We start from the raw sequence: 25,296 nt of genomic DNA on the forward strand, positions 1-25,296 counted from the left end.
GCGAGGGAGGCCCAGGAGTGGGTTTCTGTCCCTAAGGTCCAAGACCGAGCCCAGGAAGGGCAGGCCTGGCTCCTCCACCAGCAGGAAGGCGGGCTGGGCGGGGGAGGAGCCCGGGGAGCAGTGGGAGTAGGGAGGGGCAGAGGGAGAGAAAGAGCGGGAGGATGGAGGAGAAAGAACCGAGTTGGGGAGTAGGATCCGGGAGGTGAAACCCGGGAAAAGACCGCGCAGAAGGAGTCAGAGAGGGAAGAAAGGAAGGGGAAGAAGGGACGGAGCCCGGGGAGGAGCCGGCAGGAGCGGGAGAGGGGCGGGGCAGGGGAGGAGTCCGGGGAGGAGCCGGCGGGAGCGGGCGAGGGGCGGGGCCGGGGAGGAGCCGGTGGGAGTAGGCGAGGGGCGGGGCCGGGGAGGAGCCCGGGGAGGAGCCGGCGGGAGCGGGCGAGGGGCGGGGCCGGGGAGGCCGCCGCCGCCGTCGCCCGGGCGCGTCCTCCTCCCCGTGTCCGGCGGGCCGGCGGGCAGTCGCTCTGGGCTCGCTGCTCCTCGGCGCTGTCCTTCCTGGCCGCTCCGGGGGCGCGGGCTCTGGCGGCCCCCAACGACGAGGACGCCCCTCCGCCGCCGGCCGCGGGAGGCCGCAGAGCCGCGGACGCACCCGGGCCGCCGCCTCCGCCCGCGGTGCCCGGGGCCGGCATGGAGCTCTTCCAAGCCAAGGACCACTACATCCTGCAGCAGGGCGAGCGCGCGCTGTGGTGCAGCCGGCGGGACGGCGGCCTCCAGCTTCGGCCCGGTGAGCGAGCGGCGGGCGGGGGGCGCGGCCCGGCGGGGCTGGGGGCAGGCGGCGGGCGCGAGCTGTCAGGCTCCGGGGGAGGGAGGTGGCCCGGCCCGGGGACCGCGCGCCCTCCCGGGGCGAGGAGGACCGGACTGGCGACCCCGTGCCCCCGGCGCGCCCCCTGCCCGGCCTCCTGGGAGAGCCGCGTCCGAGGACCCCAGGCGCACTCGGAGGGGCCCCGCGCCCTTCGCGGCGGCACCGGCCGCCCACTGAGTGGCCCCTGCACCGGAAAGTTCGAGCGAGGCGCGCCCGCGGGCAGCCGGGGGTGGGCGGGGGGCCGTGGTCTGGCCTGCGGCGCCCTTCACGCCAGGTTCGGGGTTCTACTTCTGAGTTCAGGCCCGAAGCCATTGAGCCGGTCCGGAGTTCACTCGTGGGTGACCTCGGCGTTGTCTGTCTCTGGGCCCTGGTTATTTAAGGTGTGACTTCTTTGTGGTTACCTCATCGGACCCGGTTGAAAGCCTGCTATCGTGGCTGCTCATTCTAATTAAGCTGGATTGTAATTTCCCGTCAATGTGTTCTGCAACCCGCGCCCGTGCCCTATAAAGCGTAGGGTCGAGCCCTCTAAGCTTGCTAGAAGCGAGATGCCGAAATCTGCAATTGGTTGCTTTAGGAAAGTTTGTTCATAGTGGTGAGTGAAACCGACCAGCGCCTGCCTTCCGAGAGCAGGCAGGCTAGGGGGGCTTCCCCCTTTTTTCAGGCTCCCTGTACTGCTAACGGAGCGGTCAGTGGTTGGAGCCCAGCCGCCAGCTGTTCGCAGGGAGAAAGTCTGCTTCTGGAAAGAGTTACCACCTTGGAAACCCTACGGGGCAGTTTCTACCCCGTCCAGTGGGGTCGCTGTGAGTTGACTTCAAGGCCATGAGCTTTTTCCTTTTTACAATCCCCAGTCCATTTCCTAATCAACTCTAGGATTTTCCAGTGCAAGGATGTAGTTCTTTAATAGCTAGAGCATCTTAAATGTCCTTGTATGTAGTATACAAAAGAATTACCCCAGGCAATGAATGGAAATGTAAGAGATCCAAACAAGATTCTCATGTCACAGCAGTGAACCATTCCCTGTCCTCTCAATCTCTTGCAAAGTAGGTGGTAGTGTGCTGTCTTTCAGGTAAAAAAGAGGAATGGGCCAAAAGATGAGCTATTTGCCAGTGGTCACAGAGAGGTTGGGACGCAGATGGACAGCCCCAGAACACTTCCTGGAAGACACCTACTGCTTTTTCTCGGGGCAGGGGTGGGGGGTGAGGGGTGAGGGGCGGAAAGGGAGGGACTGCTATGGTAGTGAAAGAGAACTTACTTTTCTTAACCTCTGGCTGTTGTGTGTGTGTTTGTGGTTTTTTGTGGGGGTTTTTTTTGTTGTTGCTATTCCACCTATTTCTTCTGTTCATACCGGAAATAACTCTTGTGGTGCAGCAGTTAAGTGTTCAGCTGCTAACTGTGGTTTGAACCCACCAGCTGCTGCTTCTGGGGGAAAAGATGGTGCAGTCTTCTTCCGAAAATACTCAAAAAGGCAAACCGAACTGACTGTGGTCTTGTTATTCTGGCTCAGTGGCCCAGAGGGCAGAGTAGACCTTCTGGAGGCCTCGGAGCCTTCTCCTGTGGAGCCACTGGTGGGTTTGAACTGCTGTCCTTGTGGTTAGCAGCCCAACGTGTTATCGTCTATGCCACCAAGGGCTTCCCTATGAGTCCGAATCAGCTCATTGGTAACAGGGCTGGATTCAGATTGGGGGAGAAACAACCACCCGATGATCTTGGGACAGAAGCCTGGTAGATGGGCTACTTATGGTCTTTCTCCAGTCATTCTCGTCTCACCTGTGTTTTTCTTGATGTGACTGCTTTTGCCTGGTCCCCTCTCCATGCCGCTCTGAAAAATATCTGAGTAGGTCTTCATTAGCGCTTGAATGCAAGTGCTCCTTTTCCTGGGCCGTCCAAGAACCAGCCAGCTCTGTGGGTCTGGATTGAACAGGAGGTTCACCTGCAGCTCATCTGACACATGCAGACTTCCCTGTCCCTTATCATGAGGTTTTTAAGTCTCCTTGTACGTAATGAGGATGTTTCCTTTAAAACAGCGTCCATTTGTGGGACAAGAATCTCATGAAAAAAACATGCAGCCCCACCTGGTTGCTTGTGTATTTGGACAGCGAGCGAGGCATCCATAAGTAAGTCAGGTGGGCTTGGTGCCCCTGTTTCTAGGACCATCCCTCTCCTTTGTAGCATTGACAGAAACAAACTGCCTTTGCCACTGCCGTCTCAGTCAATTCAGACTGCGCACACTGACCCCAGAAGACCGAGCAGAACTCCGGAGGGTTTCCAGGGCTGCACATCTTTATACAAGCAGACTGCTGCCTTTCTCCCCTCAGAGCAAATCTTCCTGGGGGTCAAACCTCCTTTCAGGTCGCAGCTCAGTGCTTACCCGCTGCGACCCCAGGGCTCCTATTGAGGAACCAAGCTGGTAGAGTAATGTGGGGAGACCACTAGAGTCCTGAATAGAGGCTTTTAAAAAAGAAATGTCATTCTGTTTGGTCTGTTCCTTGAATCTAGGAGGCCCTCGGAGCCCTAGTGGCATAGTGGGTTATACCCGGGGCTGCAGTTCGAAACCACCAGCCACTCCAAGGGGAAAGCTGAGGCTTTCTATTCCTGTAAGAGTTACAGCCTCAGAAACCCACAGGACAGAACTGCTTCTGTGACAGGGTCACTGTGAATCAGAAACAACTCCATGGCTGTGAGTTTGGGGTTTTTTGGAGGGTTGATAAAGTAATTCTTAATAGGAGTAAAAAGCTTTGTCTTTCTCCCTCGGAGTGGCTGGTGATTTCGAACTGCTGACCTTGCCTGGTTAGCAGCCCAGTGCCTAACCACTACACCACCAGGGCTACTCAGTCTCTGAGCCCCAAGTTGAACTCTGCCCTGTAGGGTCACTATGAGTTGGAATCGATGGGAGTGACCCTACAGTGAGTTTGGTTATGGTTTCAGGAGGCCCTCCAATCCTGGTGGGTCCTGAGGAGGAACTCCCCCCTCCCCCCAAGTCTCTTAGGATGCTGGCTAGTACTTGCCATTCAGTGGAAGTAACATTTATTCCAGTGGTCCTCAACCTTCCTAATGCCACGACCCCTTAATACAGTTCCTCATGTTTTGGTGACTCCCCCAAAGCATAAAATTATTTTTGTTGCCACTTCATCACTGTCATTTTGCTACTGTTACGAATCAGGTGACCCCTCTGAAAGGGTCGTTTGACCCCCAAAAGGGGTCACAACTCACAGATTGAGAACTGCTGATTTATACCCTTCCTTTTGAACCCCCAGAGGAGCGCTGCCACAGGTTCAAGTCTTTAAGAGAGATTCACCTGGCCCAGATTTTGCTTTAAGTCTCCGTAGCTCAGGCTACTGTTTATTTCTCCAAATTCCAAAGACAAATTGATTTTTTTTTTCCTGATGAAAATGGCTCTTGCTTTTGCAGAGAATTCCCCCAGGCTTATCTCACTTCTAAGAATAGACAAGACCACAGTGTGATGCTGGGGAGAAAGAGGCCACATAGAAGGGCCGGGTTTGATCTTCAGGTACTCAGCTAGATTGCCAACAAGTCAGACATCCGTGCACTACCCTTGCCAAGCCCCAAGAACCTTTCTAAATTGTGGCTATTTAATAGTGGCGTTTTAATAGAAGAAATGCCTTTGAGAGCTTTGCCTATAGAAGGTATCGTTTAAAATTCTCTTCAAGTTATTGGATTTTTTACTCCTCTACTCTCATAGCAAGTTTTACGTTTGTCTTTAGTGATAGTCTTTAAAAATCTTTCATCATTTCCTATCAGTTTTTTAGCCGAAGCGATTGCTGACCAAGACCTATCATTTTCCCCAACGGGCAGTGTTATGAGGTAAATGAGGCTCTGGGGGCGGTGTGTCTTTTATGTGTGTGTCTGTTTGAACAGCCAGAGGTGGGACTTTACTTTCCCCTGGAGACGTCGGAAGAGCCCATGTTGGTAACGTGGGAGGTTAAACGTCTGGCATGTTTCTTACTGCCAGCCCCCTTTCCTGGCTAGTTGGTTCTGTAAGCCCCAGTTCCAACGTCACCCTCTCCTTCTTTTTCACCCTGGGCCTGAATGATTGGCCATCTTTACGAGGTGTCCAGGTGCTTCATACACGGAGCCCTTAGGAGATCACAGAAGTATATCCTGCTCCTCCCTCAGTGGATCACACACACACACACACACACACACACACACACACACACACACACACACACAGAGTCAAGGACTGCCGTATTCAGCTTGGTAGCACTGGCCTTTTGGAGGACTGGGCATGTGGAAGGCACTTTTGCATCAAGTTTGAGCGGAAATGAACTCAGGTTCATCTTTTCTCAGGGGACTAGCAAGCAGTGTCTTGGAAAATAAGCTATGTTATGATGACTTAATTTAGGCCTCGTTTTGAACATCTTTTAACTGGGGGGGGGGGACCACCTCTGTCCTCTGGGATGAGAAAATATGAGGAAGAAATGCATTTCCATTTATGTATATTTTTATCTGACTTAGCACCACTTTTTAAAGTTTTAATCTTGGTGATAGCATTCCTTGTTTTTTTGCTTAATGTTGTTTACATGGTCTTTCAGTTTCTTCTTCTGCAACTCAGCCGAGTAGTAGTCTTCTCTGGTGTTGCCATTTGTCTCTAATACAGGTAATGAATGAACAGTCAGTCATACAGAAAAACTCACTGCCAACTTATAGCAACCCTATAACATAGGGTACGGGAGCCCAGGTAGCATAGTGCTTATGCTGTTGGGTTGTGATTCTAAAGGTCAGCAGTTTGAAACCACCAGCCGCTCCATGGCGGAAGGATGAGGCTTTCTACTCCTGTAAACAGTTTCAGCTTTGGAAAACCCACAGGGCAGTTCTATCCTGTCCTTATGGGGTCCCTATAGTTCTGAGATAGGATAGAACTGCCTCTTTGGGTTTCGACACTATAACTCTTGATGGAAATAGCAAGCCTCCTCTCACTCCTGCTGAGCTGCTGGTAGGTTCAAACTGCTGACCTTGCAGTGAGCAGCCCAGCACGTAACCCCACCAGCACCACAGCTGGTGGTTTATGCCTACAGCAAGCTAGCAACCAGCAGAGGAAAGTACTGAAGGTTGGTTTTCTTTTCCGCCAGGGAGAACGAGAAAGCACCATGTCAACTACTCACTCGTCTCCCGAGAGTGGAGTTGAATAGGAGAATGAAAATTGTAATTTAAAGACTTAAAAAGGAATATAAAACCACGTCCTTTCGGGGAAGGATGATACGGTCTTCTCTCTTCTGTCTTAAAATTGCTTCCACTGGTCCCTACGGCTCTCTCTGAGATGACAGTGTTACATAACTGCTGCTGTGTGTTAGTTACCTTGTCTGTCCTGAGCCTGAGTGACCATGAAAAGATCACAAAGCAGCTTCCCTAAACATAACAACGTTCAGGTGCGTGTAAAGCACATGTGGAAAGGCAACACTCAGGATGAGGAAGCTCGAGTGTGTGTGTGTGTGTGTGTGTGTGTGTGTTCCGAAGGAGATACTTTCCTATCAGAAAGCACAGAAATATCAAGTTTTCTTGTTCTTAGAATTTGGGGTGTTTCAGTTGATAATGGAATTATGTCTGAGGCGATCATATGACATTTATCCTCTTTTGAATGAGGTGTTATTAGAGTCATGGAATTGAAATCCGCATGGGATATTTACCTCTCTTGAGGGATTCATATTTTAGAAAACACTAGTCAGTGGATTGGGAGTTTCGTGGCATCTGGTCTCTGCTAAAAAAAGAAAAGACTTTGAACGTCACCTTTCTGCTTGCTTGCTTTAGTTCCTATTTGTTCACAAGTCAAGCATTACCGTGATGGAATAGAACCAGCATTTTTGTTTAAACATTAATTATTAAATGTATCGTAAAAATCCTTCTAACCATTTCCCCCCAAAGCTGTGTATTTATTTTATTTTTCCAAATAACCTGATCACCTTCAAAGTCCTCTCCATGACACTTACTACATTTGTAAGATCTGTGATTCCTTCTTGGAAACATTTTTCAATCTCATCTGTCTGGATGGCTGACAGCACCTCCCTCTGTTTCTTTCTCTTTCTAACCATTTTGATGTTGTTGATTAACCAGGTTTTATATGCCTTTCACCTTCGATTTCTTTAAAACAACTACTTGTCTTCCCTGAACTGCTTTTCTAGCCTACTAACAGGCTAGGAGCGAAGATTTACAGTCTGTGTGCTTATCTGTTTACTTTTATGCATGCATAAAAAAGACTCATCCTTCTAAAATCCTCCCCCCCACCCCCAAAGACGGTGCGTGATGAATGACAACTTTTGGAACCATGTTGTACAACTTGAAGGAAGTTTGTATTTTCTTGTGGATCTCGTTTCTACAGTGGTGTGATTAACCCACGACGATCACGTCATTTCCAGCCCACAGCCACTCTCCATAGGGTTTCCGAGACCAAGTCTCCACGGGAGCAGACAGCTTCCCATGGAGTAACTGGCGCCTCTAAACCACCAGCCTCGTGGTTAGCAGTTCAGCGCTTTCCCAGCAGTGCTGCCAGGGCTCCGTAATGAAGTGGTTGGTAGCTATTAATAATGGCTCATTTATTATCCTCCTCTTACAGAATGGGAAACTGAAGCATAGATGAAATTTGACCAAGTTTACAGAGTGAGAAAGAACCAGACTTCTAACTCAGTGTGTGACTCTGAACCCAACTCTTCTTGTTTGACTCTTGACTACAAAGGTATAGAACGTAACCTTTTTTGGGTAGGTAATATCAGAAATGTTCCTCGGTATCGTAGTCATTAAGGTGCCCTGGTAGTGGACAAGGCATTGGACTGCTTACCACCAGGTTGGCGGTTCAAGCCCACTAGCCACACTGGGGGAGAAAGAGTGGCTGTCTGCGCCCATAAAGATTTCCAGTCTTGGAACCCTGTGTAGGGCCACTGGGAGTCAAAATGAACTCGGTAGCAGAGGGGTTGGGTTTGGCTCACAGTCATTACGGTAAGGGCTCTGTAGAGAGGATGCTAACGCCAAGACATTAAGGCAAAGAAAGACTGACGTAAAACAGAGGCTGATAATGGGACTACTAGTTTGGCCCGTGGCCTCTCACCAGCCCTGAATCTCTTCTTGCAAAATTAACTTGTGTTCTTTTAGTTACAGCGAAGGTGGTGATATAATAGATAGACTAGTTATCTTTTTTTTCCAGCTATGTCCAGCTCATCAGGTTTCTCTGAGCTTTTTAGAACTTCTGCAGCTTGGGAAGGGATGAGAGCGAGGGTAGATCTTTGAGTAGAAACATTGATACGTCCCCATGGACACTGTTTCAGCCCGTGATGAGCAACCTGAAGCCTTTCCCTCCCGGTCTAGCTTTGCAAGAACCCGAGATCCGGTTTCAGGGGCGCCTTGTCAGCACACACAGAGCAGAGAGGGAAGGGAAGGGAAAAGCCTTAGGGCAGAGACAGGAAGGGGCCGCTGTAGAGTCTTTGGTTCCCAGACACCTGTGTCCTGACTAGGCCACCAGACAGACGCCAAGATCTGTGAAGCCTGCCTCAGAGGCAAGTACGAATGAAGCCCTTCTGACTCAGGGCCCACAGGAGCCAGGAACCAGCTCCCTGACAGCTTGGGCTTCTGGGATTCTGGCATTGTTAGTGCTGTTACAGGAAGTTCACCCCACCTGGCTCCCTCGTGTCCCATCTGCTCAACCTGCAAGATGTGATGTGGCTCCATCCCTGCACCCTTAGCAGCAGGCCCATCCCAGATCACCAGCAGAAGTTGTAATGAATGGGATGATTTTAGTGCCTGGTCTATGAACAGTGTGTCCTTTGAGCAGCTCATTCCTGCTAACTGGGTCCTAGCATCCCGAGTAGATTCATCAGGTTCCCCCATGGTGGACAGATTTTAGCTGACGTTCCCAGATAAGACCCTTTGAAAGAAAGGCCTGGTGATCTATTTCCCAAAACTAATGCAACGAATTAGGCTGCTGATGTCCATTTGTTTCTGACACAGCAGAACATTGCCTGATACAGTGCCTAAAGACGACACCCCCCACCCCCCAGGTCAGTAGATATCAACAGGCTCAAGCCTGCCCATGAATGCGGCATAGGACCGGGCAGGGCAGCACTTTGCTCTCTTGTATGTGGCGTTGATGTGAGTCCAGCCAACTCCAAGGGGTGTCACGAGAGCGCCCAGCTCCAAAGGGTAATTGGAATGATTAAATGGGAAATATAAGGAGTTCCGGTGGCCGAATGGATTATGCCTTGGGCTGCAAACCACAAGGTCAGTGATTCAAACCCACCAGCCACTCCACAGGAGAAAGATGAGACTGTCTGCTCCCATGAAGAATTATCATCTCGGAAACCCATGGGCACAGTTCTACCTTGTCCTGTACGGTCCCTGTGCATCAGCACCCACCAGCTTGGTCTGATGAGAACAGAGACCCGAGCGCTGCCCCTCTTCCCCCCTGAAAACGCTGTGCTGGATTTCCGTGGTCATTTTATTGGGTAAGGGGGCAATCTAAGCGTTGAACTTGAGGACCCAGTACATCTGTTCTCTTTTTTGCATGAAAACAAATGGGACCCCGAGGCATTCGCTCTCCAGAAACTGACCCTTGTGCAGATTCCTGGCTGATGTGATACTCAGCTCATTCAGAGGGAATTGCCCCATGACCCTGAGGCCAGATGTTAGATAACTGGAAAGACAGACTTGTTTGGCTTTGCTGTTGGTTCGCCTGAGAGGGAGCACCTTGGTTGGTGTGGTTTTATGGGAATAGGTTAGTTCTCTACAATGGTGGCATGATGGTTAAGCACCCGGCTGCTACACAATGTCATGTAAGAATCCCCTGGGGATCTTGTTAAAGTGTGGCTTCGGCTTCAGTCCATGCAAGTGGAAAGGTATGTTCTCAGCAGGGGGTTGGATTGGAATGGGGCTGGGTGGGAACGAGCGGTTCTGAAGCTCTGGTTCGAACCCGCCAGCTGCTCTAGGAAGAAAGACTTGATCACCCTAAAGTCAGCCACCACACAGATGAACACCAAGCCACACCCTCATCCCATTGCCTGTGGAGGGTTTCTGAGACTCTAGAGCAGCAGGTCCCAACCTGTGGAGGTCGAACGATTCAAAACAGGAGCAAAATGACAGTGATGAAGTAGCAACGAACATAATTTTATGGTTGGGGAACAACATGAGGAACTGCGTTAAAGGATCGTGGCATTAAGAAGGTTGAGAACCACTGCTCTAGAGCCTGATGGGAGGAGTGCCTGGTGGATTTAAACCGCCAACCTTGTGGTTCGCAGCTCAATACCTAACCCACAGCCCCACAATGTTGGAACCCCCTGTGGGTTAGATTGACTATCTTGCAGGGGCCGTATGAGCCAGTACTGACCTGAGGGCAGTGGATTTGGTTTGGCTTTACAGGCTATATTTCTGACTGCATGTTTGGGGTAAACTGTCCTATTCCTGTTCAAACCGTTTTTTCCTAATAAAGCATTTTATAAGTTGAGCCTCACAAACAAAAGCAAGTCTAAGAAGTAACAGCAGAGCCCATAACAAAACAATTACTGGTTACCTATTCTAATTCATAAGGGCTGCGTATTAAGCAGAGAAGAACATTTGAATCCAACAGCAGCCATTGGAATACGGACATGATATTTTCCTAACTATAAGATAGAGTGGTAGGTCAGTCACTACAGGTGCATATGCCTCTCATTTGGCTTTACCGTAGTGAACCCTGGTGTCGGCGTGGTTACCTGTTGCGCAAGGTCTGCAGTTCAAAACCACCAGCAGCTCTACAGGAGAAAGACGGGGCTTTCTGCTGTTCAGCAGTTAGAGGATCAGAAACTCACGGGCAGTTCTAGTCTGCCGTGTAGGCTTACGATGAATCAGCACCAACTGATGGCAGTGAGTTGTGATTTTGAGTTTTCTTTGTGCAAGGAAAGGAATATTTAGTGATTTACAAGCCGCACCCACAGAAGGTGACGGTGACGGTGACGGTGGTGATGTGTTTGTGGAGCAGGAGGTGGTTCGATCATTTCCAAGCCCCAAATCCCAGCTCATTGCCCCGAGTGCATTCTCGCGCATGGCAGAGCGAACAGCCCCTGAGGACTGGCACAGAATGCCTCATGTCTGGCCTCCCACCCACCAGCCATCGGAGGTTCGTTGACCTTGTAGTTAGCACCCCTGCACTCACCAGGGCTCCTTTTCATTTCAAAGGGAGGGCAAATTTACATAACATTGCTGGGGAATTGGTCCCTAACTGGGCCTTTCTCATAGGTGTCCTGCTGGCTAGTGGGTTGTACAGTGTGGTGCTAACCAGAATGTTTGCAGTTCAAGCCTACTAGCCGCTCCTTTGGGGAAAGATGAAGCTTTCTGCTCTGGTAAAGATTTACAACCTCGGAAACTCACTAAGTCTGTGTCTGTTGTCCCATAGGGCTGCTATGAGCTGGGATCACTCTGATGGCAGTGGGCTTTTTGATTTCAAAGGTTTACTGTATATAACAAAATAGGGAACTAATAAATGCTGTCACCCCCAGAAGTTCCTGGATGCAGCCGCTGGTGTCTCCTGGGGCTCGAGCAGCTGGGCTCGGACACCACAGGTTTGACAGTGGCCAAGGGCACAGTAAGAGGCCAGAAGGCCCGAATGCCTTTCACATAGCCAGCCAAAAACCTTTAAAAACAAAGCCAAGCCAGTTAGAGCAAATCTTAGGTAGGTAAACATTGTGAATGATGAAAATGTTAAGAGAGTAAATAAAGCTTTTGCCGACAGACAAAGGAACTCGCACACCTCTCAAAAGGTCTCTCCCTTGAACCTCTGCAGAGACAGCTGGTCCGACAGCAGCATCAAGAAAATGGACTCACCCGTATTCAGGCTCCAAGATTAGTGGCTCACTCAGATTCCAGTAGTGATGCATCACATTCTCACGGGGAAAACCAACAGATAAATGGAATGCTCCATACAAAAACGAAATTATGATCAGTGATTGTCAGTAATCTGTGAAGTTGCTGTGACGTGCCCCCGAGGGGTTCTGACTCAGAGAGCCTGTGTGCGACAGAAGGAGACACTGATGAGCCTTTTGTGGCAACCATCATGTCAACCCGTCTTGTTGAGGGTCTCCCACTTTTCACTGCCCCTGAACTTTACATGCATGATGTCCTTCTCCAGGGACTGGTCCCTCCTGAATAGCATGTCCGAAGTATGTGAGATGAAGTCTTTCCATCCTCGCTTCTAAAGACCATGGCTGGACTTCAGCGACATGGATTTGTTCATTCTGGGAGCCTATGGTATAGTCAGTAATCTTCGCCAACACCACGATTCAAATGCATCAGTTCTTGTTTGGTCTTGGAGAAATAAACCAAGACCAAACCAAACTCACTGCCATCCAGTCCATGGTGACTCATAGTGAGTCTAGAGGATGGAGTAGAACTTCCCCTGTGGGTTCTGAGACTGTAAATCTGTACAGCAACAGAAAGCTTATTCCCAAGGAAGGGCTGATGGTTTTGAACCACCGACCTTGTGATTAGCAGCCCAACATGCAAACCACTACACCACCAGGGCTTCTTGATGTGTGAGCAGTGTTTTTAAAGTAGGGATAAACGAACCCTGAGCAGTTCGCATTACAGACTGTCACAGCACATCCTGGTAGTACATTAATTAAATGCACGTCCTGTGAGGATGACTCATGTTATGGTTGCTGAGACCCTTACGAGAGCTGCTTCCATTCTGAAAAACACATCCACTCTCGATTTCTAGTAAGGCTGGCAGATTTTAGGTAACTTATCCTCGGGTTTCTTTCTTTCAAGTGCATTTAAATTTCAGTTGAACTTGATGGTTATTTAAGAGTCCCTGGATTTCCTCTATGGATCTGATACTTTCACACGGCTTGTCACTCTCGTTTAAGTTACACTGAACTTCACATTTCACAAGTCCTGCCGTGACAGTACGTAATATGCAATATGCAAAGCAGCGGTCAGTACTGAATTGTTAGGACATCGACATCATATTTTTAGATGTGTGATATTACTTGCTACTTCCCTGTGTACTTATGCATTGCTTTTATGCCAGTAATGAACACTCTTTCCCCTAGTTCTAGCCTAAGACCCCCCCAGGCCCTCCCCAGGGGACAACTGTTGGGCAGATCAAAGCGTTTAGCAGGGTACATCGCCCACAACTAGGTTTCCCAGATTCATCCCTAGTAACTGCTGCATCCTTCTCCTTTGCACCTTTCCAAAGAAGGGAGACCACGCTCTCCCCAGCAAGTGTAGCTGGTTTTGTATTCTCTCTCTTTATTCATCTAAATTACAGTACAATTGAAAGGCTGTGAAGTCTTTCATGATTCTTTCAGCACCCATTTATTTAAGACCTGCCTGCTAGGCATCTTGCCAGAGTTAGAAGATAGCTAAAGCTGTGCCCCTGCCCCAGGACAGAGGCAGGCCCAGGCACCGGGTCAGAAAGCTGTCCATGGGGCTTTGTGGGCCATCTTTGCTGGGCCTGAAGTTCAAGGCCTTCCCAAGATGGTGAAAGTAATTTTTCCTTTTTAAGGTTGAACTGAAAGAAAGATGCTGTTTGATTTACTTGTGCAGAGTACCCTCCAGCAGTAAATAGTCTGAGATTGTATCTCTGCGAATGGGAAGCTCAAGAAGATACTGTCTGAGTGCATTATTGGACTTTCCTTTTGCCTAAGGAGAAATGACTGTTTGCACAATGTCTTTATTTTAACTAGCTGCTAGACAAACAAGCGAAGGTTGACAGAATGAATACTGCTGACTGGCCACTAAGAAATAGTACTGCTCCCCACTGCCCCCACCCAAGACGCCATCTTCCTAAAAACAGGCCTTCATTGCAGGACCAGGGAAATGCCAAATCTTAAACTTGAGGATCGGTTTAAAGGCAGGGCGTTCGAGGTGGGGTCTTGTGGCAGCAGTCTGAGGTGAGTGAGAGAGTAAGTTAATGGTGATTGACATTCTCAGAAACATCTAGGAAGTCTGTCAAAGTCAGATGGGAGAAAGGTTGTATCTGTAATGATTGACAGGCTCTCTGGGAAGAGTTCTACAGGAGGAAAAAGAAGTACCAGTTGTTAACTCATCTGTGCTTCGATATAGCTGTCAGCATCCTGTTTCTGAGAGTGGCATCCCTTGGCGAAACACTCAGGGTATGCAACAGAACAGCAAGTGGAGCAGAGCAATGAAGTGCCCAGGGAACACTAAAAATAGACTGTGGGGCCAGGGCATGGCACCCCATCAAACTCAATGGGAAAACACTCATAAAGGTCAACAAACCAACCTTGAACTAGGAGGCCTAGGGAATTTATAGAGATCTAAATACATGTACATATGTAAATGTATTTATATATGACGATGGGGAAATAGACCTATGTGCATATATTTAGGGGTTTAGTATTAAGGAAGCAGGTGGACATTGGGTGTCTATTCAAATACTCCCTCAACACAAGGACACTTTGTTCTAATAATCCGGCATTCTGAGATGCTCACATTCCTGACATAGTCACTGAAGACAAAATGGGTGCATAAGCAAATGTGGTGAAGAAAGCTGATGGTGCCTGGCTATTTCAAGATATAATGTCTGGGTTCTTAAAGGCTTGAAGATAAACAAGCAGCCATCTAGCTCAGAAGTAACAAAGCCCACATGGAAGAAGCACACCAACCAGTGTTAACATGAGGTGTTGATGAGACCAGGTATTAGGCATCAAAGACCCAGAACAAAAAAAATCATGTCAGTGTGAATGGGGCAGGGAGTACAGAGTGGAAACCAAACCCAATCTGTAGGCAATTGGACATCTCCTTACAGAATGGTCACAGGGAGGAGATGGGCCAGTCACCGGACACCGATGAAACATACAGCTTTCCTCTAGTTCTCTAGTTCTTTAATGCTCCCCCCACCCACCAACCCACTAACATAACCCTAATACTACATTGCAAATGTGGCTAGACCAGAACATGTACATGGGTACATATAAAAGCTGGAAACAAGGGAATCCAGGACAGATAAGCCTCCCAGGACCAATATTGAAAGTAGCCAGACCAGGAGGGAAAGGGGAAGATGGGGGAGAAAGGGAGACCTATCACAATGATCTACTTATAACCCTCTCTCAGGGGGATGGACAACAGAAAAGTGGGTAAAGGGAGACATCGGTCAGTGCAAGACATGAAAAAATAATAATTTACAAATTATCAAGGGTTCATGAGGGAGGGAAGGTAGGAGAGGGAGGGGGGAAATGAGCTGATATTAAGAATTTCAGTAGAAAGAAAATGTTTTGAAAATGATGGTGGCAACAAATGTACAAATGTGCTTGACACGATGGATGGATTGTAATAAGAGTTGTACTAGCCCCAAATAAAAGGATTTTTTTCTTGGTCTAACTGTATTATAGACTGTTAAAATATCTGAAAGAGCCCCCATAAAATGATTTTTTTCATTAAAATAGTCCAAACATAATTAGGTAATGCTTATTTGTTTGTTTGAGAGGGGAAATTTCTTTGTCTTTTAAAAAATAAATCATCTTATTGGTGGCTCTTACAGCTCTTTTTAAAATCGTTTTATTAGGGGCTCATACACCTCTTATCACAATTCATATATACATCAATTGTGTAAAGCACATCTGTACATTCATTGCCCTCATCATTCTCACAACATTTGCTCTTCACTTAAACCCTTGGCATCAAGTCCTTATTTTCCCCCTCCTTTCCCGCTCCCCTTCCCTCATGAGCCTTTGATAATTTATAGATTATTATTTTGTCATTTCTTGTCCTGTCCAACATCTCCCTTCACCCACTTTTCTGTTGTATGTCCCCCAGAGAGGAGGTCACATGTAGATCCTTGTAATCGGTTCCCTCTTTCCAACCCACTCTCTCTCTACCCTCCCAGTATCGCCACTCACACCACTGGTCCTGAAGGTATCATCAGCCCTGGATTCCCTGTTTCCCCTTCCTATCTGTACCAGTGTACATCCTCTGGTCTAGCTAGACTTGCAAGGTAGAATTTGGATCATGATAGTGGGTGGGGGAGGAAGCATTTAGGAACTAGAGGAAAGTTGTATTTTTCATTGGTGCTACATCGCACCTTGACTGGCTCGTCTCTTCCCCTAGACCCCTCTGCAAGGGGATCTCCAGTGGCCGACAAATGGGCTTTGGGTCTCCACTCTGAACTCCCCCTCTCATTCACTATGGTAAGATTTTTTTGTTCCAATGATGCCTGAGTTAGATGGCCACTTGTTTACCTTCAAGCCTTTAAGACCCCAGATGCTATACCTTTGGCACCATCAGCTTTCTTCACCACATTTGTTTATGCACCCATTTGTCCTCAGCGATCATATCATGGAGGTGTGCACCCAATGATATGATTTTTTTGTTCTTTGATGCCTGATCCCTTTGGCACCTCGTGATCACAGAGGCTGGTGTATTTTTCCATGTGGGCTTTGTTGCTTCTGAGCTAGATGGCCCCTTGTTTACCCTCAAGCTTTTAAGACCCCAGATGCTATATCTTTTGATAGCCGGGCACCATCAGCTTTCTTCACCACATTTGCTTATTCACCCACTTTGTCTTCAGCAGTTGTGTTGGGAAGTGGAGCATCATAGAATGCCAATTTAATAGAAGAAAGTATTCTTGCATTGAGGGAGTACTTGAGTGGAGGCCCAATGTCCTTCTGCTACCTTAATACTAAACCTATAAATATGGGCACATAGATCTATTTCCCCATTCTCATATATAAATTTATTTGCATGTGTACATGTCTTTACCTAGACCTCTATAAATGCCCTTTGCCTCCCAGATCTTTCCTCTATTTCCCTTAACTTTCCTCCTGTCCCACTATCATGCTCAGTTTTTTTTATATGAGAAAAAAAGCTTGAAAATTAAAGAAAAGAGACAGTCTTAGATCACTTAGGTGATAACTAACAGATTTACAGTGTTTTTCATCTTTTAAGTTTTCATGGAATTATTGTTTGAAGTGTATTTCCTTCTAACTGAACCCAGGATGTTAGCTTCCAGCAGTATCATCTGCACCCACCAAGAGATCTTTACGCAGTTGATGGCATTTTGTTACACGGAGAGTGAGAGACGCACAAACCAAAGGCGCCATCTTTGAATCAGACAGAAGCTAAAAAAATAAGCTACTAATTCAAGTGCCACCCAGTCACCCACATTGTTTAGGTAAGTAACTCAACCTGGATATACATGTGAATCACCTGGGAGACGCTGAAAACGAAAAATCCAGGTCAGGACCTGTCAACCAGGTACAAGCCTGAGGACAGGGTTCGAATCTGGGTTTTATAATGCTCCCAGATGCAGAGGATACAAGCTTGGATTGAAAGGGCTGAGAGAGATTTCACCCTGGGAACTGATTAGCTGCTAGGGATGTTGGAAGTGTCATTAGCTCTTGAGTGGCTGAATGCTAGAGAATAACAAGCACTCAAAAAACCAAACTCGATTCTGACTCACAGCAACCTTATAGCACAGTGTGCAACTGCACCTGTGGGTTTCCAATACTATATCCCTTTAAGGGCATAGAAAGTCTCCTCTTCCTCCCTCGGAGCCCCTGGTGGTCTCAAACTGCTGTCCTTGCAGTTAGCAGCTCAACCAGTAATCCACTACTCTGCCACCAGGGCCCACAAGACCACTAGAGAGTTCAAAGAAGCCCAACAAACTTCATATTTAAAAGATGGCATCTGAATGGAATACCGTATATACTCGAATATAAGCCGACCCAAGTATAACCCGAGGTACCTAATTATTACCTGGGAAACCAGAAAAACTGATTGACTCGAGTATAAGCCTAGGTAGAAAATGCAGAAGCTATTGGTGAGTTTCAATAATCAAAACAAATGAATATAAAATTACTAAAAATGGAGACATCAGTGGGGTAATGTATTTAAATATTTATTTTAAATAAAAAACATAAAAAGAAAACAAGTCATTTAACATTAATAAACCAGCACAGTAAGTGGAAAATAGGTTCAACAAAAACAATAAGGTATCAACAATGATACCTTAAGAGTACTATTCCCTGAGCTCAATCAGCAACCAAGCTAAAGTGTAGAGTTAAAAATCCCTCAAAACTAGATTTCTCATTATCACCCGTATCCCAGTGCAGAGCTTCAGCTGGTGTGAGATCGCTGTCATCACCATCACTGCTGTCATTTTCATACAAAGCACAGTCTTCACTGCCATCCATAGCATTACTAATACTACATTTCTGGAAGGCCCGTCTCACCGTGTCTTCTGGAATGTCTTCCCATGCATCTCGAACCCACTTTGCTATTAACTCTGTGTCAGGCTTCATGAGATTTCTTCCTTTTGTTAGTGGGGCTTGACCAGATGACATCCATTCATGCCACTGACCCGTGTATAAGCCGAACCCCAATTTTTCAGCACATTTTTTGTGCTGGAAAAACTGGGCTTATACACGAGTATATATGGTAATTCCCTTAACCTCTTTCCTCTGGCCTAATTCAGTTCTGAGAAGGAAAGTGTGGGCGAGCTAACCATTGGACATTTCACTTCCTGATTTCAAACCCTCTTCATCATCAGTTTGGCATCTGTGATTGTCTGTTCAGAGCAGTCACAACCTTTGTCTTATGAAGGAAATGAAACATGGGATTATGATGCATGCCCCCCACACCTTTTGTGTTCGCTCTTCTTAAGCCTCAAGTGAAACTGCCTGTGAACCTCAGCTCTCGGGGGCTGAGGTAGCACCCTCACGCTGGGCCCTTGGAATGAATGACTCATGCGCTCTGCCGGACTGAATCACTGGGTTTGTGTGTACCAGGAAGAGGAGGTCATATGAAAAGAGAAGCCTTGTTCTGCCAGACGAATCTGAGATAAGGATGGAGATGTTGACCTAATGGGTCAAACAATTGAGTCTCTGATAAAAATTTTAAAGCCGCAGGAAAACTTATGTCTTTGGGTGTGTTTGACTTTAATTATTTCTTTAATTGGAATCTGGCACCATAAGCCTAAGTACAAACACACTGCTGCAGAAGCTGCCCTTTCTTGCCATGACCTCCAGGTAGGTCTGTAAGCTTCCCCCACCCACGCCCCCACCAGGGGATGCTTCCATCTCCCCCCCTGCCCTGAGGAGTTCTGCGCTCTTGGATTCACGCCAGGAGAGACTCAAATCACTTTCCTTTTAAATAGAGTCTGAATTTGAGGAACAAAGAAGTCTATGAAGAGGCAAATCAGGGTTATAGGGTGGATGGGGTAAGGTTTCCCAACAAAATTTTTCGAGGGCAGCCCTTGCTACCCTTGAAGGAAAAGCAGGCACATTACTGGGTTAAGGAAACAAGTGCTGGGCCTTTTTCTTACCAGTCCAGTTTTCTTCTTTTAAAGACCCTTCTGATGTTGCCCTGTGGCCTTCAAGAATATAGATCAGGGTGAACCCTTGGGAATCCCCAAAAGCAGCTGTCATAACTTTGTGAGCTGGCCTCTCTGTCTTGAATTAAACTGGCCCAGTGTCTCTTCAAAAGTCACTGTTTTAATTGGACCTTGCCACCTGGCTCATCTTGATAGATCCAAGACTCAGCCCTGGCTACCTGCAGTTCGTGCAGTCATCATTTGCTTTGATCCCAGCTCATCGGGCTAGCTCATTCTGGCCACAGTACTTTGGGTGCCCAGAGAGCCAAAGCTTGCTGAGGCCACCATGGCCCCTTAACATTAAAATTGCCAAGTGCGATTTGTTGCAAGGCAAAAGAGACCCCTATCTCAGATATCGCTTAAGGAGAGCATTTATTAAATCTTAAAGGGGACTAAGACAAGACATAGACACCTTATCCAGATAAGGGAGACCATTTGCGCCAGGCCCAAATGGTGACCAAAGATTCACAGGATGCTAGTTAAATAATAGAAAGAAGGGCATGGTCACACATTCATGACTCCTGGCAGATCAGTACCTCACAGTTACAGGTGGGGCTGTAGAAGCAGGAACAGGCCCATCATTGGGACAGGTACATTATATTAGATACAAGAGCTTACAAGATTGGCCCAGGGCCTTCTGACCAAGGCACTCAGGACATGAGTGGTAGGGCATAACAGGACTGTCTATCAAGGACACAGACAGGCATGCCCCTAAGGGAGACTGCCCCTCCCTGGACTGGCTGGAGAAGGGTGAGGGCGGGGGGGTGGGGCAGGAAATACACTCTGATGAGTTCTGACTGAGGGCAAGACTGCTGTCATCCCTAGTGAATGGTCAGAAGGAATACCAAATTCACTGCCATCCAGGTGATTCTGACTCACAGCGACCTCATTGGACAGATTAGAACTTCCCCGTGGGCTTCCAACACCTTAAGGGAGTAGAAAGTCTCATCTTCTGTGGAGTGGCTGGTGGTTTCAAACTGTTGGCATGGCAGTTAGCAGCCCAATGTGTAACCACTAGACCACCAGCGTTCTCCAGAAAGGATTTGGTGGAATCTTAATCCATGTGGGGACTCAGGAAAAGGGATCTGAGGATTTTTTCTGCCAAGGGGGTGCTCAGAATTGAAGCTCCCATGCAGATTCACGGGAGGCTTCAATAATAGCTATCACATCGATGATTCCTCTACAGTCTTCCAGCAGTTTCTAGACGTTAGCTATATTTTCGTAAGCCCTTGCTTGAGGTTGTTGATGTCTTCCCACTGTTAGCTCATCTTTTGAGGTTTTCCAAACCCTCAAAACTTGCTTAATGTGAGAGATCATCCCCATAATCTGTTGCAGTTTTAGGAAGATGTCTTCTTGAGTTTTGTTGAAAACTTGGTACTAACCCTGTCCTCAGAATCCTTTCCCCCCTGTGGCACATGCACAAAAGTCCTTTGTTTTGAATGCACCCCTATGAAGCTAAGATCAGTGTGCACTGTCAGAATGTGTCTGCAGCCGTCCACTGATCAAAGACATGTTCAAATACATTTTGTGTGGAAGAAACCCTTGTATGCATGAACTGGAGCCCTAGTAGGGATACTGTATGATGTGCCCGATCGTTTCTAAAATGCTATGCTTTGGGTAATTTGTCAGTCTTCTCCTAGTAAGATAGCTTTGATCTTGCAAAGTTTAAGTTATTTGAGAATGTAAGATGCCTGTATCTTTTGAATTGGTATGCAGTTGGAGCAGTTAATTCTCTATAGGAGGAGTCCCAGGGTGGCACAAACAGCTAATGCCCTTGGCTGTTAACCAAAAGACCTCCACCTAGAGCCACCTTGGAAGAAAGGCCTGGCTGTCTGCTTCTGAAAAATCAGCCAATGGAAACCCCACGAATAACAGTTCTAACCTTATACACACATGGAGGTGCAGTGAATTCTAATCAACTTGATGGCCACTGGATTTTTCATCATAGAAGGTTGATGTAAGCACCATTGGCCGATTCCTGTCCGCATTCCAGCACCTCCTCTGCAGAGTAGCCACTCACTATGAGATACTGAAGGTGTCTTCTAAGACACAACCCAAACGTATTGTCATCAAGTCAGTCTGACACATGTCGAACCCTGTAGAACAGGTTAGAACGGCTCCTGTGGGGTTCTGAGACCACAATTCTTTACAGGGGTATAGCGCCTTATCTTTGTCCCTGGGAGTGGCTGGTGGATAGGAGCCGCTGACCTTGGGTTAGCAGCCCAAAGTATAACCACCAACCTTCTACAGAAGTCTTGTAAACTGGATGGAATTCCATGTGCAAATGAGAAACCTGTGGCCTGCTTGGCTCAGGGGCTGCCCAGGTCCTGCAGCAAAGTTTGAATGACTCCAGATACCAGCCTGCAGTCAGACTCCAGAATCGACAGCAGGCCATCCTGTTTATACTGTTACCTGTCTAATGGACTTCTGGCCTCATGCCTACCCTTCGCTGTCTACCCTCTACTATTGTCTAATGTTTATATCGAGTTCTAATCTGCCTGTCTGGAGAAAATAAACAAAAAACTAACAGCAACCCTGTAGGTACGGGGGTGGGGTGAGGGGCAGAGGCAGAGCTGCCCCAAAGGGTTTCAGAAGCCGCCAACCTTTCCAGAAGCAGCCTGCCACAGCTTTCCCCCTTGGAGCGGGTAGTGTGTTCAAACTGCCATCTTTCTGCTTTAGCAGCCAAGTGCGTAACCACTCCGCTGTCTGAAGGAAATGGGTCCTGATTTACTGCCTACTGCCCTCCTGGCTGGTCCCTTCTAGTTCCTCAGCCATGTTTTCATAGCTCTATGCCGCAGCCTGTAGCTGCCACGCTGTCTGCAGCCAATGAGGACTGAGGAGCCTGCAGGGTGCTTGGAGACCAGCAGGCGCTTTCAGTGATCCAGGTGGTGAGTGTCTTGGCCTGAAATGAGGCTGGCAGTGTCCGGGATGGAGATCCGTGAGGAGTCACTAGATACGGAAGGGCTGGAAACAGTAGGATTTGATGAGGTGGCCCTGCCCAGAGCTGGTGAGAGCAGCTGGAGCCAGGGTGGTGAGCGAGCCCCATACAAATGTAGAATGAGCATCACCCCAGAGACCCTCTGGGAGGGTGTTGGAAAAATGGGAAGATTGTGTCCTGATTTTAAAAGGCTATGTAATGCTAGGCCCTCCTGTACCCTCCTTCTCAGAAATAGACCAAGAAGCTTTAACCTTGCCACTTTGTGGTTCTGCAGACCCTTCTGAGAAGCCTTGGTGCTGTAGTGGACTAGATGTTGGGCTGCTAGCCTCAAGGCCAACAGTTCAAGACCACCAGCTGCTTCACAGGAAAAAGATGGGGTTTTCTATTCCTATAAGGATTTACAGTCTCAGAACTCCCTGGGCCAGTTCCACCCATTCCTGTGCCGTTGCTGTGAGTCCGAGTGGACTTGATGGCTGTGAGCTAACCCCTCTAAGTGACCCATGCACACCCCTCTGCCTCCCACCCAGCTATTCAGCCGCCAGGGTACTCTGGGTTGGGTACGTTAATCAGAACAAGTCTGTTCTTGACATACATTTTTAGGTTTATATTAAGGTAGCAGAAGGACTGGGCCTCCACATGGGTACTCCCTCAATTCTTCTATTAAATTGGCATTCTTTAATGCTCACCTTCCCGACACAACTGCTGAAGACAAAGTGGTTGAATAAGTAAATGTGGTGAAGAAAGCAGATGGTGCCCAGCTATCAAAAGATAGCGTCTAGGGTCTTAAAGGCTTGAAGGTAAACAAGCAGCCATCTAGCTCAGAAGCAACAAAGCCCACGTGGAAGAAGCACACCAGCCTGTGCGATCACGAGGTGTTAAAGGAATCAGGTATCAGGCCTCATCAGAACAAAAAATCATATAGTGAATGAGGTGGGGGAGTGCGGGGTGGAGACCCAAAGCCCATTTGTAGGCCACTGAAGATCCTCTTACAGAAGGGTCTTGGGGAGGAGACGAGTCAGTCAGGGTGTGAAGGAGCAATGATGAAACACACAACTTTCCTCTAGTTCCTAAATGCTTCCTCCTTCCCCACTATTATGATCCCAGTTCTACCTTACAAATCTGACTAGACCAGAGGATGTGCACTGGTACAGATAGGAACGGGAAACGCCGGGAATCCAGGGCAGATGATCCCTTCAGGACCAGTGGTGTGAGTGGTGATACTGGGAGGGTAGAGGGAAGGTGGGTGGGAAAGGGGGAACTGATTACAAGGATCTACATGGGAGCTCCTCCCTGGGGGATGGACAACAGAAGAGTGGGTGATGGGAGACGTCGTATAGGGAAAGATATAACAAAATAATAATTTATAAATTATCAAGGGCTCATGAGGGAGGAGGAGCAGAGAGGGAAGGGAAAAAGTAAGGAGCTGATGCCAAGGCCTTAGGTGGAGAGCAAATGTTTTGAGAATGATAAGGGTAATGAATGTACAAATGTGCTCTACACAATTGATGTATGTATGGATTGTGATAAGAGTTGTATGAGCCCCTAATAAAACGATTAAAAAACAAGTCTGTTCTTGAGCTGTGTGGTCAGTGAGGGAGAGCAGCCAGTCGACAGTTAAGAGTCCCTAAACTACAGCAGGTGCTGGGCAGAGAGATGGGCAGGGTTCCACTGGGCAGAGAGAGCTGGCTAGTTGTCCTGGGTGGGTGTGGCCGGGAAGACCAGTGACCCTTGTTCTGAGTTTGGAATGAAGAGAAGGCAGAAGTGGGTGGCGACGACATTCCACACACATTGTGGATCTGGATGACTGTGGACCAGCATGCTGGGGGTGGGGTGGGGGCGGAGTCAGGAAGAAGGTAGCCCGGCCAGCCCATGCAGGCTAGCAAACCTGGCCCAGGAATGTGGACTTTGCTCCCATGGCTCTGGGGGGTAGAAGTCACCTCATGGGGCTAGCAGGGTTCATGTTGATTCCCTTTTAATGTCAGAGTTACTGCTTTCATGATGTTGATGCTAGACAGATTTACTACATTCCCCATAAACAGAACAGTCCCCCAAGACATTTAAAAACAAAACAAACCCCACAAAGTGCGAGACCTAAAAAAAAGCCCCCACTCAAAAACTATTAAGTAAATAGTTACACACACACACACACACACACACACACCAAACACCCTAGCATGCATATACATGTTTTACAAAATAGTTTGCAAGCTTGGTGTAATGCGCCTTTATACAAAATTTGAATAATTTTCAAGCATTTCTGCTGTATGAAGCAAGAAATCATTTTTAAAATAAACATTATGACCTGGCTGCAGTCGTTAGGTACTGTCAAGTTTGTCCGAATGCACAGAGACTCTGTACAAACAAAGGACACTGCCCGGCCGGTGCTGCCCCATCCTCACGGTCGTGCTGTGTTGAAGCTTCCTTCTGTGGCACTCCCTGTGCCCATCCAGCTTTAGGGGCTCCTCTGTCCCAAGCAGGGAATCCTTCCCCCATCCTGGCTGTGCTCTTTCCAAAGACAGACCTGCTCATTCCTCCAGCAGGGGCTATTCAGTGTTCTTTGCCATCACCTAGTGCCATAGAAGCGCTACGTACCAGAAACAAAAGTTTCATGAAATGATTTATCCTTACAATGTCCCATTTTCTCTTCTATTTCACTGCTGTTGATGTTCATCTCAACATACAAAACTGATTTCGTGACCTGCTAATGGATGGATGACTCTGGGTGGTACAAAGGTTGATGGTTCACGTCCACTGAGGGGCCTGCTGGAAGAACAGCCTACTGGTCCGCATCTGAAATAGCAGCTGTTGGAAGCTTCCGCACACATGTCTGCTCTGAAACACTTGGGATTTCCACAAGTCACAGTTGAGCGGATGGCAACTAAGTTGTTTTTAGTTGATGCCGTTTTCTTAAACACTGAATTAAAGCAGTACACAGACTTTTCCAGAGTCACACAGCAGGCTTACAGAGGGATGTTCTGTGTCCGTCTGACTCTTTGAAGAAGGCTGCAGGGAACCTGGTGTACAGGCCTCTGTTGGAGCCCTGCTTTCAAGTCTTTTGGAGATGGCCCTCCGAGGGGGGTGGCTGGGTCATAAGGGGTTCTGGGCTTTGGCTTTCCAGGACCTGTCTGACTATGGTCCCCAGGAACTGAACATGTTACTTTCCCACTGTTAGTGGAGACACTCCAAAGTGGGAGCCGA

The 25,296-nt window shown here is 47.9% G+C and overlaps 1 protein-coding gene across 3 annotated transcripts in view; it reads left to right on the forward strand.

Annotated features, from left to right (window-relative positions):
• Positions 1-461: 461 nt before the first annotated feature.
• INPP5F (inositol polyphosphate-5-phosphatase F) overlaps positions 462-25,296 on the forward strand; it is a 100,662-nt gene continuing 75,827 nt past the window's right edge. The window contains exon 1 of one of the 3 annotated variants that reach the window (XR_012780425.1): positions 462-778. Coding sequence is in view for 2 of the 3 variants with exons in the window: in XM_075534505.1 (XP_075390620.1) it covers positions 682-778 (97 nt within the window). In the remaining variant the exon portion in view is untranslated. The remainder of the gene's footprint in view (positions 779-25,296) is intronic. The other 2 variants (XM_075534505.1, XM_075534504.1) reach the window with 2 other exon arrangements.

Source organism: Tenrec ecaudatus, chromosome 16 (assembly GCF_050624435.1).
Source record: "Tenrec ecaudatus isolate mTenEca1 chromosome 16, mTenEca1.hap1, whole genome shotgun sequence".
Lineage (NCBI taxonomy): Eukaryota > Metazoa > Chordata > Mammalia > Afrosoricida > Tenrecidae > Tenrec > Tenrec ecaudatus.